The sequence below is a fragment of the Tupaia chinensis genome, unplaced genomic scaffold, assembly GCF_000334495.1.
Source record: "Tupaia chinensis unplaced genomic scaffold, TupChi_1.0 Scaffold000061_1, whole genome shotgun sequence".
Taxonomy (NCBI): domain Eukaryota; kingdom Metazoa; phylum Chordata; class Mammalia; order Scandentia; family Tupaiidae; genus Tupaia; species Tupaia belangeri.
In genome coordinates this window covers 721,753-737,453 of record NW_006159519.1, presented here as the reverse complement: position 1 = coordinate 737,453, position 15,701 = coordinate 721,753, and the positions used below count along the sequence as shown (strand labels likewise).

Sequence of the window (15,701 nt, the reverse complement as noted above, 5' to 3'; positions counted from 1 at the left end):
ATCGCCAGGTGGGGACGGGGCCGGCGGGGGCCAGGTGGGCACGAGGCCCTTTGCGTGCCCGGTGGGCGCGGGGCAGTCGGCTGGTACAGCGCTCTGCCTCTGCTCAGCCGGCGCGCTCCCCGCCCACCTGCCGCGACTCCGCCTAGCAGCCGCCCTCCTGGGCCTTCTCCCGCCCGCCTGTGCTTGCATCAGGGCCTACGCCCGCCCCGCTTCCCTCGAGGGTGTTGGGGGACTCCTGTCTCCGACCCTGCGGCCTCTCGGTCCTGGCCTCTAGTTCTCGTCCGCCGCCTGTTCTTGCACGCCTTTCCCCGGTGGACACCTGCCCGGGTACGATCGCAGTCTTCCAGGCCACTGTCTCTACTCGTCGTTGTGACTCTAGCGCCGTCTCCGTCTCCTCCCTTCGGTTGCTTTCCTTGCTTATTTTTCTAGTAGCTGACACTTGTGAATTTTGCCTCCTTTTCATCCCAGTAGGAACATTTTGACATTTCTTCCAATTAGATTCCATCTCTGTTCCTGGGCCTATTCAAACTCATTTTGAAAACTCAGGAGTCTAGAGAATGCTTCTTTCCCTGTGAAGCTTCCTCTTTTCTTGTCTCGTCTACAGCCTTACATCCAGTTCTACTTAGAAAAGATAAATATTTCCCTTTTCCATATATCAAGTTCTCCTCTCCTTTGCATGTATTTTCCTTTTCCACGAAGCGTCTGTGATTTTTCTCAGGCCTTAGGGAACATCCTGCTTTGTATTCTCAGCCCTCAGTATTCCGTGTTTGACCAAGTGTGTCCACACTTAAAGTCGCTTAACATTTGACCCTAAATTGTTTGACCTTAAGTTATTTTGAAATATTGTAAGGAAAAGGGAGCAAGAAAGCAAAATCAAATGCTTATCAGCTGAAGATTATTCTCCCCTATCCCAGAACAATGAAAATTATTTTCTCAACATTTGTACTGAAATGTAAGAGAGAAGGAGGAAGTAAATTCCTTTGCCAGCTTTTTTCTCTGTATATGAAACTGCCCCGCAACTCGTTTCCTTTTTATGTTATGTGTAGCTGCAGCTTTGCTTAACACTTACAGTTTTTATTGTTTTGGAAGATCAACTTAATAACTGCTGTATTGGTTATTCCATTTCCTTTTCATCTAACTTAAAAACAATGAGTAAACACCTGTAGTCTTTTAATATGTGTTAAGAGTTTTGTTTCCTGTTTTAGTGCTTTTACGTTTCTATCCATCTTTACTTTAGAACATATTGGTGGTATATATATCAATAGTAGAAAGTAAAAAATGTAAACAGAACAAAACCTTTGTAGTTTTATAGTATTTAATAGAGTGTTTAGGAATTGCTGTTTTTTAAAAGACTTTTTGCCAAAGGGTGCGTGCACTCGGAGGAGAGAGACAGAGATGGAGAGAGAGACAGAGAGAAAGAAGGTGAGAAATCCTTCCCATTCTCTGGGAGATGGCCACGCCACAGTCCCTTCTCCATTTTCCTCTCGGGTTATTGGGCACATACTCACATGTGCCAAGCATGAGTATAAAGCCACCACATCTGGGACTTGAACTGTGGTTGACCATCTGGGAGTCTAGAGCCCTAACCACGCCAAATGCTGGCCCCAGGAATTGCTGTTTTAAACATATAGCAGTTAATAACATGGATCTCGAAGTGAGAGTCTTCATCATTTTGAATTTCACCTCCGCTAAACTGCCTCTGTGCCTCAATTAGAGAGTAGAGAATGATTTTAAATGAGGATAATAACATTTCCTATCTTGCAGAGGCAGGGTAGAGTGGGGACTACAGGAGATAGTAAATGGAGCTTATTTAGAATACTGCTTAGCCCATACTATGCTCTATTAAATGTTTGCCATTATTGTTTTCAATAGTTAAGAAAAAGTATGCTTGTTGAGGGAAGGGCATTTCTTGGTTGGTTCTGATTCTCTGATGCCCTGAGTTTCCACTGCAGATGAACTTCATGAAGTCCCATTCTCCTGCATAACTCCACCCTCCTGTCTTGCCTTGGAAAATACAGATTAAGGGAAGTTTTTAAAATAGTTCAGCCTCATATGTTCTCTGACATAACTTGGCATGAGATGTACTTAAAAGTCTCAAATTATGCACGATGTATCACCACAGAGTTGATATCATTTGAGTGGTTGCTCTTACACATTTCATAACTTTCAGGAGTAATTTCTAGTTTTTACTTTTGTATTTGTAAGTTCCCAAAACAAAGGTAATTTTAATTTATAACCTCCTGTTATAAATATGTTTTTTTTTAGCTGAATATGTAAATAAATTCCCATTAAAAGTGATGGGTCAAAATCTGCTAAAATTTTAGTAACAGTGTTTTCTAATTTACAAAATGAGCTGCCTCTTAATTGGGAGTATTTCTGAAAGCTCAAGACCCAGGCCTTTTAAATGACAACTTTCTTTTTTCCCCAATGGCTTTTTTTGTTATGTTTATGTGTGCACTCATGTTAGTCCACATGAACACTTTGTTATATGTGTACAGAATTTTTTGGTGTGTATTCTTTTGCTTTTCTTTCATTCTTTTTTTTTTTTTTGAGTTCCTCAGCTACGTGGTATACCCATGAGGGCAGGGACACCTACCATAACATCAGTGTGCAAAATGTTTGCTATTATAGTAGTTCTGTTTTTGGTAAGCAATATTTTGTGGATTATTATTTGACTTTTTTAAAACACAGACTTCTGAATCTACAGTTTTAATATGATGTTGAGAGATACTTTGACAATGATCCGACGTGGTCCTAATAGTCATTTTTCTGTTGTATGTGTTTTTTGACTGAAGTTGCCATTAAAAACAGTCATCTGCAGCTTCAGGGCTGCCTTTTGTCAGAATATCCTCTGGCTTCTCTCTGAATGTCCTTGAAAATCAGGTGCATACTACTGGAGACAGTCTTATTTAACTCTGGATTGATAGGACATAGGTGGTACCTTTTTATTTTAGCATGATAAGTAGTTGTGGAGCAGGTCTGTAAGACAAAGCTTATCAAAATAATGCTGAGACTGAAGGACTATTTTTAAAGTATCATCTAAAGGAAAATGTAATCAATATGTGACTGAGAAAAGATATGTTCTGACTATAAATTTTGGGGTCTTTTTTTTGGAGAGTTTTTTGCTATAGGGTGCATGCGCTCACCCAAAAGACAGAGAGAGACAGAGAGACAGAAAGTGAAAAATCACCTCCGGGGGGAAATGGCCATGCAGCAATCCCTTCTCTTTCATTCTCCTCTCAGGATCTTGGGCACACAAGCACATGTGCCCGGCGTGAGTTTAAGCCACCAGGTCTGGGACTAGAACCGTGGTCGACTACATGGGAGTCCAGTGACATAGCCATTGCACCAACTGCTGGCCCCCTTTGGGTCTCTTTTAAGACAGTATAACTATCCACTTTACAGCTTGCCTCTTTTTTTAGCTTTTGCTGTAGAGTGTGTGTTCACCAGAGAGAGAGGGAGTGAGTGAGAAATCACCCACCAGAGGGGATGACCATGCTGTAACCCCTACTCCATTTTCCTCTTGGGATTTTGGGCATGCACACACACACATACACACACACACACACGCCTGGTGTGATTCTCAAGCTGCTAGGTCTGGGACTCAACCATAAAGTTGGTCATGTGGAATCTAGCGCCTTAACTGCCATACCACCTGCTGGCCCCAATAGCTTGCTTTTTATTATTTATACTAAGTATACAGGTTGACAATCACTAATCCGAAGATCAGAAATCCAAAATGTTCCAAAATCTGAAACATTTTGAGTGCTGATGTGACGCCACAGGTGGACCCTTGACCTCATGGGACAGGTTGTGGTCAAAATGCCACAATATAAAAATATCCTGTAAAATTACCTCCAGACTATGTGTAGAAAGTGTATATGAAACAAATGAATTTCATGTTTAGGCTTAGGCCCATGTCCCATTTCCAGGATATCTCTTTATATATATGTAACTCTTGCAAAATCCAGAACACTTCTGGTCCCAAATGCTTCAGAAAAAGGGTTCTCAATGGGCAGTTGACAGATGGTGTCCACACACTCTCATCTTCTGTACTCTGTGAAGTAAATTTTCTACATTGTGAAATATGTCAAGTCTACTTTGGAAGTGAGATTAATATAATACATTACTGAAACTATTTTTGCTAGTGTCATCAGCTAACTTTTTGTGCTAAATTCAGAGTGTGCCTTTCAACTCTCTACTGTTCCTTTTCTTCCCCTCTCTTTTTATCACCAGATGGTGTGTACACATTGCCAGAGGGAGCCAGAGAGAAAGAAAAGTTACCCTCAATGGTGCGTGGTCATACCACAATTCTCTTTTCTTCATTTTTCTTTTCTGTCAGGATTTTGGGCATGCATACCCCCCTGCCCAGCAAGTTTTTCAAGTCTTCAGGGCTGCAACTCAAACTGTGTTGGCCATGTGGGATCCAGCTCCCAATGCAGCGTTTAAATACTGTACTGCAGGGCCCGCCCCATGCTTGGCTTCTTTATAACATTTTTCTGGCATTTATTTCTTAAAATACATTATTTTCTTGATGTCCTACTTTCCCTTTACCTCTTTGACTCTTCCTTTTCAGTTTCCTTTCTTGGCTTATCTTCGTTTATTCCTTAAATTTTGATGTTCCTTGCATCCCCCCCCACCCTTATCTCTTTTGGTTTCTACTCTGCATACTCTGTGATGTTATTTCCATGGATTTGAGTACTATCTAAATGCTGGGGGATTTTCCTATATTTCTTTCAAGTTTACCTCTTTCTGAGCCATGGATTTATGTCTTCATTCATTCAATAAATAAATATTTATTGGGCTCCTATTGTGTGCCTGGCATTGTTAAAGGTAATTGGGATACAGAACTGAAGACATTGCATTATCTTGGAGGAAAGCAGTTGGTAAAGACATAAATAACTTCAGACAGCTCTTACTACTATAAAGACACCTGATTATGGCAGATTGATGGGTTTGGGAATAGAAGCAGCAGAAGGGAGCTGTTTGGATAGCTGGTTAGGAAAGCCTTTTTGGGGAGGTAACATTTTTATCAGCAAGGTAAATGTCTGAGGCAGTTCTTAACCCTTTGTGTTTCTGAGAATCACCAGTAGACCTTTAACAAATTCTTATGCTTAGCCATCACCCTCAAATATTTATATTTTATTGGTCTGAGATGGGACTAAGCATTGGTATTTTTTTTTTAAGAGAGATTTTTGCTATAGGGTGCTTTTGCTCTCTGGAGAGACACAGAGAGAGAAAGACAGAAAGCGAGAAATCCTCTCCCCCCCAGGGGGGCTGGCCATGCCACAGTCCCTTCTCCATTCTCCTTTTGGTATTTGAGGCATGAAGGCACACATGTCTGATGTGAGTTTCAAGCCACTGGATCTGAGACGTAACCATTACACCATCTGCTGGTCCCAGCGCTGGTTTTTAAAAGCTTTCCAAACTGTGATGTCAATTCACAGAAGTATTTGAAAACTGATCAGGAAGAAGGGAATTCTGGTTTCCAACCAATGGGAAAAGCTAGTGTTCTAAGTCTTGCTTTCATCAGATTGTAAGCTTCGTGAAAGTAATGTCTGTTGTGTGATTTTTAAGTCATAATGTTTATGTTCTGAGTGTAATTTGTCAGACTTAACAAGAATGTCCAAAACTGAAATCAACACCTCTTACCTCCCCTCCCCAAGCAAAAACGTGATGTTCATTCTTCTTTACCTATCCAGTCAACCTTCAAGTACTCTGTAACTCTCCTAAATGTTTCTTTAGTCCTTGCTCTTCTCTCCATACCTCTTGCCACCATGGTGTCAATATTTTGTTTTTGTTTTGTTTTTTAGCTTTTGTTATAGGTCATGTACACTCACAGAGAGAGACAGAGTCCCCCAGGGAGATGACCATAACACAGTCCCTTCTCTTCTAGTTTCTTGGGATTTTTGGCATGCATGCATATGTGCCCAGCATGATTCTCAAGCCACTGGGTTTGGGACTCAACCGTGCAGCCGGCCATGTAGGATCCAGCACCTTTATTTTTACACCACCTGCTGGCCCATTCCCTCACCTTTTAAAGACCAACATTCAGTAACTTCCAGTCCTCTTCCAAGTGTCCTTCATCCCATCCATTCTCTACCGTGTAATCCTGCATTCTCCATAAGGCTCAAATCCAAACCTACTTAGATCCCTTTCTTTTCTCCTCATTGCCCTCAAAATAAAGTCCAGTTCCTTTGACTTGCTCTGGCCTTGAAAGGCTTCTTTGTTCTAGCTTCCCCTTTCTTCTCTTCTAAGCCTCAACCGAATGGAACTGCTTAGAGTTGAACATGTTTAGTTACTTCTAACTTCTGGCAAATAGAATGTTGTCTGTGTGGAATAATATTTTGTATTCCTTCCTGCTCCCTGACTCCTGCTTTTCCTTGATCTTAGATGTCACCTCTGGTAAACCTTTCACAATATTTGGAACATTGGGCTGGTAAACCCACCTGTGCTTTCCCCATCTTATCACTTCAGTAAACTGACGTAATACTATGTTATCATCACTATTTTATCACCAGTGTCCAGCCAACATGTAAGCAGTAGGCAGACATTTAAATGTTTAAGTAGACCTTTAATCTTTAAAATCAATAAGTAAATGTTCTAGATGAAAAGGAACTTTTGTTAATTATACATATATTTTTAACATAAACTAACTTTTTTATAGGAGAACTATGCCATTTTTGGGTCAAGACTGGAGATCTCCTGGATGGAGTTGGATTAAAACAGAAGATGGCTGGAAAAGATGTGAATCCTGTAGTCAGGAACTTGAAAGAGAAGACAGCCAGTGTAACATCAGTCACAACATGTAAGTTACAGCCAAGTAGCAGCACATCATTTGCCAGCTTAAGGGCCTTCTCTATTCATCACAAAGCTCTATGTAACTTGTGATTTGTCTGAAAATTGTTCACGCAGAGGGCTGGTTTTAGGAAACAAGTTATTTAACTGGAGAACAAGCCTGGTAGATCACCTGATATCCACACACAGGTGCTGCTTTCTTTTCTTTATTTAAAATATTTTAATTCTCACAATAGTCTGAGAGATAGGTAATGTTATTAACCCCACATTAAAGCTGAGGAAGCTGAGGAAATTAAAACATGCAGGTTTACTGGCATATGTCAGAATTGTAATAATAGTAAATTACACAAGGCGAAATTTTTTTTTGCTCTCAAAAGTTTGAATTGGTAGTGACTGCTCTGAAATGTCATCAGGGGGCTGAGTGATACTCTGTCTTGTTACTCTGTCATCCTGAGAGTATAATCTCGTCTGCCTTGTCTAAGGGGGTGTTTTACCTTCCACATTTGCATCCACTCAGGATAAGAGAGATACAACTCTACTCTGTAATGGCACAAATTGAAAGTTACACAGATCAAGTCTGACCACAGCTCATCAGCTAGAGCCCTAGGTGCAGGAGAGACTAGGTGTTGTGATCTCTCTGTGCAGCCATGTGTCCAGAATAAAAATCAGAGATTGTGTGAATGCAGAGGCAGGGTAGATGTCTCCAGTATAGTAACCAGTAATGTCTACCACAATGGAGTGTGAGAATTTGGAAGATTAGGAAGATCTTGAGACTTCTTCCTTTGAAGTATTATGGGTGTAGTTATTAATTTTATTGTATTTCCTTACTCGGCATTAACATAATTATCAACTTTGTGTGTGGGATGGATCATTTGTTTTTCAGACAGAAGTTTGTTAGACTGATTTTTGCAGTATTTGAAGCACTAATTTATATTTTAGTTATAGTGAAGATGATGCATAATGTTTGTTGAACTTATATTGTGGCATTTTTCTGACAGTCTAGGTTTTATTTAATATTGATGGCTATAAAATTTATTTATAAGTTTTGATTGGTAATTGTGCTATTTGTGTGTTGCTTAATATTACACAGTTATGAATTTTCTTTTCAGGGGATGTACTTTATTTTTCTTATTTTTTACATTTGATTACTGTACATCTTTACAGCATACAAAATGAACTTTCCTATCATGAATATACTGCATATTAGTTCAGTCAAGGATAAATAGAACTTTTGTAAGATCCAGCAGTTCCACTCCTGGGCATCTACCCAAAGAATAGGAAACACTTGCATATCCATGTTCATTGCATCATAAATCATAATTGCTAAGACATGGAGTCAACCAAAATGTCCAAGAACGGATGAATGGATTGAAAAGATGTGGCATGTACTCTATGGAAAACTACTCAGCCATAAAAACCAATGAGACCCTGGCATTTCATAGAAAGTGGACAGATAGGGCAGATTTAAAGCTTAGTGAAGTAACCCAGACTATGAAGGAGAGGCATTGTATATCCCCGCTTAATATTTACTGAATGTCTGTATTTTATGGCAGAAACTGAAAGAATGGAAGGTATAAAAGTAGGAGAGCATCTGTGGATACTAAAGATAGTGTGGAGAGAGGGTGGACAATAGGGGGTAAGAGGGAAGGAATCAAGGAGGGGAAAGCAAAACATTTAATGGGCACACAACAGGGAAATTATCCGTTGTTGATGGTGTGTATGGTAATATCAGTTATGAATTTTCTAGGTAATTTTTTATTGTTTTACAGGTTTGTTTTGTTTTGTTTATAAAGGTTTTTGCCACAGGACACATGTGCTTGCCAGAAAGAGAGTGTGAGAAAGAAAATGGGAAATTATCCTCCACAGGGGATGGCCACATTCTCTTCTCGAGATTTTTGGGTACTCATGCACATGCACATGTGATTTTCAAGCCACCAGGTCCAGTTCTTGAACCATGGTCGGCCATGCAGGAGTCCAGTGCCTTAACCACTGCACCACTTGCTGGCCCCCACAGGGTTTTTTTTTTTTTTTTTAAGTTTATTCTATGAACAAGAGAGACAGAGAGAAAGACACAGTGACAGAGATACACTCTCGGCAGGATCTTGATGTCCTTATCTGCCCTTGGTTTCAGCCAGCCCAAATTATAAGCATATGCATGCCCAGTATACTCAGGAAGGTCTCCAGAAGTGAACTGGCCACTTTCCTGTGTGGGTCAGTTTTACAGAGCATTGTGTTTTACTGCTGCCGCCTTATGATCCCCTATTGTCTTATAATTTTTATAGCAAATTCTTTCAAGTTGGTTGAGCAAGTCTAGAAATCTTAGGTATCCTACAATTACTTCTAAAAGCTACTATTAAGTGTAGAAAATAGATTACAAAACATAAGTTATGAGACTGGAAATACAATGGTATTGCTACTTTTATAATAAGAAATTTCCATGAGTTTCTGTTTGTTTCCTTATGTATTCTTTTTCTCATGAATTCATGAATCCAAACACATATTATGTGTGTAAAGGTTTATATTTCTTAAATATGTAAAATTAGAGCATACAGCTGAAACATATTTATTTGCTAACTCCATGCCCCTTGCCCCACCACCTTCATTCCCCACAAATTTACCCACACACTGACCTGCATTCAAACTTAACTTGAAAATCCTTCAAAATACCAGTGCTAACAGAAGTGTCTCATGCAGAATTAATAAGTCTAAATGTCTTTACTGAGACAATCGGTGTTATTACAGCAACCAAGGCTGTCTGCAATGGGGTAGATACTCCTTCACTCCCTCCAGGTATCTTGCAGTTCTAGGGACCCTCTCTTTCCTTTCTGCCATTTTTATCTGTCTTCCTCTGACTTCTTTCCTTTCTGACCTAAATGTATATCTAGACCTGTGGGACAGGGCATGGGTGACCCAGGACTGCAGCAGATGTCTTCTTTCCTGTGCAGGGAAAAAAGGTTTAGCTTTGAACCTAACCTATTGATAAAGAGAATAAAACTGTATGTAACCACTATCTTAAATAACTATTTAAAGTGGCCTTTTCTTCCTTTTCATGTGTTTGGGAAACAGAGCACTCCTAGTTCTTAGGTTTAGAGTGGGCTCTCTAAAATTAGAAATATTACTGTAGTAAAAATAATTCAGAGGTCAAGATTCTAAATAACTGTTAATTTTCTTTTTGGTAAATGGGTATGAAAATATAAGGCCTTTAAATAGTTCTTTCCTAATTTTTTACTGTAATTTAGGATTAAAAATTTAGAGGAAATAGGTAAGAAATTAGGCAATTCAACATAATTAATCTAAGGACAGCCCACTAGCTATACTCTGAGTCCTTGATTAAGCTGCTCTTTCAAGCAACATTTGTGATGTCATTGAGGTTAATGATCATGGAACAAATAGTAAACCATTTTGAATGTTTAGTTCTTCATTTAAAAGATGTCCTATACAGTATTAGAGCTTAAAAAGTCTCTTAGCACAGAGCACAGTTGAATGTACAGAGATTTCGTCCTGGGCACCATCCAAGGAAGTGCATTTAACCAAAGGATAGGAATACACTCAGTCAGAAAAACACTTGCACATCCATGTTTAGTGCCGCATTATTCACAATTGCTAAGACATGGAACCAACCCAAATGTCCATGAACAGACAAATGGATTGAAAAAGTGTGGCATATATACACTATAGAATACTGTGACTTATCTGCCCAACAGAGAGTCACCTGAAGTGCGCATGGAAGTAATACTCCAGACACAGAGGCTTGAGTCAAGAGTGATAGGGAGAGGCCATACCAGGGATGCACTTGCTAAGTCTCTCTCGTCCTCCATATTTATTAGGCAAAAGAGGAAGGAAAGTTATTTTTAGAGAAAGCTACTTCCTAAAGGATTAAAAAGATAAGAGTAATTCCTGTAGCAGGGTGGTTTCAGTAGCCATAAGTAAATGGCTAAATGATGCCAGAAGCTGGACAGCACACCTTGGAATTTGGAGAACACATTCATCAGATTACACACCTCTCTAATGACCTTCTGTCATTTTCCAGCAGGAAAGCAAGAGGTTAGTCATTTTTGCCATTTCCCCTGGAGTCATTCAGTCAGAGTTTATAAATCCAAGGTATTCTAGAAGCATGGCATTTTTGCTGTTTCCTAACAGAATACTACTCAGCCATAAAAAAATAATAAGATCCTAACATTTGATAGAAAGTAGACAAATAGGGAAGACTTACTCTTAAGTAAAGCAAATCTGACTAAGAAAAAGAGGCATTGTGTGTCCCCACTTAATATATACTGAATGTCTGCACTCTGGAAGAAACTGAAATATTGGACAGTGTGAAAGTATGGAGAGCAACTGTGGACACCAGAGTCCGTGTGTGTGTGTGTGGGGGGAGGGGTCAAGGGGAAAAAAGAAAGAAGTAACACAAAATGGAAAATTATCTGTTGAAGATAATAGGTATGGTAATGTCTTTAATTGGGCCAATATTCAGTGTATTCTGGATGGGAAAATTCATTTTGTATGCTGTAATGATATACAGTGAATTAATGTAAAATAAATTAAAACAAAAACGAAAACAATGTGAAGATGTAAAAAAGGAAGATGTCTCACCTGGGGTACAGACTGAACAGTTTGGGATTCTAGTAGACCAGGTGGGGAATGATGAGAACTTGCTGACAGTAATATCTGTGCACCTAGACAGGAGAATCAGAATCAGTAGGAGAGTAGGTAACAGACTGATTGGACAAGCAAAATGGGAAGCCCTAAGAGTAACTCTTGAGATTTTGGCTGAAGGAAGATGATACCAAGGAAATACTCTAGCTTCATCTTATCTCCATGGTGGTGTTGCTGCTGTTTAGTTTATGTTTGATGACAGAAATTGTATGATTTTTATAAAGGAAAGGTATTGGAGAGGAGCACCTAGATACTATACATCTCGAAGAATTATTAACTGTTATCATATTTTAGAGGTGTTGGTACCTATAAATAATTAGAGGATATAACAAAAAGTTGCTCATCTTTTGTGAAGCCGAAATTTGATGAGACATGTGTTTATTCACTCAGCCAGACAATGATGCTTATTAGGTTCTTTCCCTTTACATTTATTAGATTTTTTTTATTGTATAACTTTTATTTAAAATTTATTAAACATTTTATTTTCTATCTAAATTTGAATGTTTTAGTACTTTTTGTTTGTTTTTCAGCAGGCATCAGGGGTTATAAATTTAGGGTTCCATGAAAATTATCTTTAACTCTAGTAACTCCCTAGATGTCCCAAAAGAGTTTAATTCTATAAAAAGCATTTAAAAATTGTGAATCTCCCAGGGAACAAGATAAAATAATTGCATTTTTGATTCTCTTCTGAAAATATGAAAGTAATCTTTGGTTACAGGACGGGTAGAGAATTCATGAGATCCTTACAGTTCTGCAAGTAAGAACTGGGCTCCTACCGCCATAGTACCTTGGTGAGGAGCCCTTCATCTCTCTGCTTACTTATTAGTTAAGTAAATATACTTCTTGTCACACTGATGTCTTCCCCTTATGCTCTTTAGAGTATTGTTACAGATTTCAGTAAACTCTCAGATGGCCTTCCTTATATTTTTCTTTAGTGACTGGAAAGAAAAATGTGAGTGATTTAGCAAGTTAGTTTCAGTGTCAGAATCAGCACCAAGTGTTTCAGGCTGTATTTGTTGTAATTGCTTTTTTAATTAATGATTTCCTTTGGGTTGCCGACTCCTGTCTCTGACTTTGTTCTCGTATTTTCTCTTCTGAGATTCATGGTTTTTGTCAGTTATAAAGTAACACATGCTTATTGTAAATGAATCTCCCCCCCCCAAAAAAAAGTCATGTAATCCCATAGAATGTAGTGTGAAAAGTGAAGGTCTCCTTTTCTAGCTCATATCCTATTCTGTGCAAGTGGCCAGCTGCGTAGTCACTCATTCCCAGATACCAGAGTCTGCAAAGAATCCTGGTCTTTTTTCCAGCCCAGATGCCTGATGGTTTCAGTGTCCACCTGTGGATGGGACTTAAAACTTCTAGCCTTAGTGCTTGCCTTCTTTATTTCTAGGATTTTCTTTTTTCCTCAAGCCATCTATCTTTTCCCATGGTCCAAAACTTTGTATCCAGTTATCTCAGTCTTTAAACCGTCTCCCCTCCTCCCACGTTTCCTGATTGTTACCTCATGCGTTGACCTGTTTGTGCATTCGGTCAGACCTTTCTTTTCCATTTCTCTGTTATATTCCATGATTCATAGTTTCAAAATACTCTTGGCAATACCCTAAACTTCCATCTCAACTTTTTTTATTTTTTCTTTTACTACACCCAAATGGTAGATTCCCAACTGTAGGTGAAACAAACACGAGTGCTAGAAACTCTAGGAAAGAAAAATCACCCTAGAGAACACAATGGGACAATTATAAATGCGCTCATTCTTTAACACATTAGCTCATTCACTCATTGCTCTTCCTTTCACTCAGTTATTTATTTGCTCTTTTTTCTCCTCACTCATTGAATTTTTTCACTTATTCATTTAGTAAGCTAGTATTTATTGCTGTCTGCTATGTGCCTAGTAGGCCCTTAATGCTGTGCAGCAGTTCCTCTGTGCTTGCATGATTGGCTTGTTCTCCTACTCTTCATAAGTTTTACTTCAAACCCCCTTCAGTCTCCTGTGACATCTTGCTCCCTACATACATCCACATCTCCTACTCCGTCTCTTCAAAACTACCTCGCCTTCTGTTGCACCAAGAAATGCAAAACCATCAAATATATTCTCAGAACCCGGGTTTAAAATCTTCATCTTTATTTTTAAAAAAAAAGTATTTATTTTTAAAAAGCTTTATGCTATAGGGTGTGTGCACTCACCAGAGACTCAGAGACAGACAGAAAGTGAGAAATCATCCTGTGTGTGGAGAGGTGGTGGCCATGCTGCAATCCCTTCTTCATTCTCCTGTCAGGATTTGGGGCGTGTGTTTTAGGCCACTGGATCCAGGATTCGAACTGCAGTGGTCAACTATGTGGGAGTCCAGTGACATAACCATCATACCATCTGCTGGTCCCAAATCTTCATCTTTATTAAATTTATCTTGAATCTTTATTAATTTTTTATACACCATATGAGGTGTTCTGGAATAGAAGTACTTTTTTGTTTTTATTAATTTCCTCATGATGATCATCCTTTCCTTAGTGCTTCCTTCAGGGGCAGAGCCTGTGGGATTTTTCCCACATAATAGGTGGCAATACAATGCTGCCCGCTCATAGACAGGAAGGATGTCTCTGTCCACACTCCTCCTGAAAGGGTCTCCTTGGGAATAGAATGGACTTGAGTACTACCTCTATCTCTTGGGTGTGTAGAAGGAGCCAGACCTAGGGAGACATCTCTGGTTTTATTATCACATATAATGATATGCCTGTTTATTAAGCATTTATTGTTTGTTCTTGCTACTGTGATACAACAACAAATGGAACAGGGACCAGCAGTTAGCGTAATGACTATGTTGCTGGACTCCCACATAGTCGACTGTGGTTCCCGTCCCAGACCCTGTGGCTTAAAACTCACGCCGGGCACGTGTGCGTGCGTGCCCAAGATCCTGAGAGGAGAATGGAGGAGAAGGGATTGCGGCATGGCCATGCCCCCTGGGGGGTGATTTATCACTTTCTGTCTCTCTGTCTCTCTCTGTCTGGCGAGCGCACCGTACCCTATAGCAAAAACCTCTCCAAAAAAAGGAACAAAAAACCATGTCTAATAGGGTTGCATTCTGGTGGGGCAGACTGACTCCAGATAAAACAAATTCCCTTTGTAGTTTGTTCTGCGTAATAAGTACTATGTGGGAGATGGGAAGTGCCGAGGGGTGGATGGTGGTATATGAAGATCTAGAGAGAGTGGCCTCTATGAGAAGGCATCTGTTGAATGACACCTTGAGCACTGCAACCTGGACAGATAGACATTTGAGGGCAGAGCCTCCCAGGTAGAGTGCAGAGGTACCAGGCAGCAAGAGTATGGGTGGGGCAGAGAGGAGGGGGTATAGAAGGAGACAAGATTCTAGTCTGAACAATGTCTAGCTATGGAGAGCCTTGATATCATGGTAAAGACTTTGGCTTTCTTCAGAGTGAGTTGGAGAGCCAGGGCTTTGAACAAGAGTGCTTTGTTCAGGTTGATGTATGTGTGTGCGTGTGTCTTTTCAAACGCTATCTTTTATTATTATTTTTTATACTCAATCACTGTATATCATTAGAACATACAAAATGAATTTTCCCAGCATGAATACTCATATGTAAGTCCAGTCAAAGATATTACCATGCACATTATCATCAGGAGATAATTTTCCATTTTTGTGTCCCTTAAATGTTTTGCTTCTTTCATTTTCCCCTTGTTGCCCTCCCTCTCCCTCTTCCTCATTTCCAACCATCCTCCCACGCTATCTCCAGAATCTGCAGTTGCTCTCCATGCTGATGTTTTAACAGTCATTCTGGCTATTGTGTTAAAGCTGGATTGCCAAGAGACAAGGACAGAGCAGTTGGACCAGTCTTCACAGAGCAACTGGAATAACACAAGTGAGAAATGCTCGTGGCTCAGAGAGGATGGAGGTGGCAGACTGATGAAGAGCTTGAATCCTGAGTGTATTTTGCATATAGAACTGATAGGATTCACTGACAGTTTGGGTGCGTGGGGTGTAAGGAGAGGGGAGGCCTGAGCAGCTGTAAGGCTGGAGGCCCATTAACTACAGTAGCATCTAAGTGTGTGTCACCTTGTCCTATGTGCACAGGATCGACAGGGGTTGGTGCCTGCGAGTGGCATTGCGATCACAGACAATGTACCTCCTTCCCTCTCCAGTGAGCCGGTATCACTGTGTGCTCTACTTTTGATTTCTTGGAGGTCATGCCATGTCAGTACATGTTAATCTATCTCATTCTTCATGACACTCTTT

The 15,701-nt window shown here is 39.9% G+C and overlaps 1 protein-coding gene across 4 annotated transcripts in view; it reads left to right on the top strand.

Moving 5' to 3' along the window:
* Positions 1 to 194: 194 nt before the first annotated feature.
* The window catches only part of FBXO25 (F-box protein 25), a 66,744-nt gene continuing 51,237 nt past the window's right edge, over positions 195 to 15,701 (top strand). The window contains exons 1-2 of one of the 4 annotated variants that reach the window (XM_027776780.1): positions 195 to 327; positions 6,668 to 6,808. In XM_027776780.1, the coding sequence (XP_027632581.1) occupies positions 6,675 to 6,808 (134 nt within the window). In that variant the 5' untranslated portion in view covers positions 195 to 327; positions 6,668 to 6,674. Of the gene's footprint in view, positions 328 to 4,244; positions 4,293 to 6,667; positions 6,809 to 15,701 lie in introns of those variants that run through there. The other 3 variants (XM_006141631.3, XM_006141633.3, XM_014592729.2) reach the window with 3 other exon arrangements.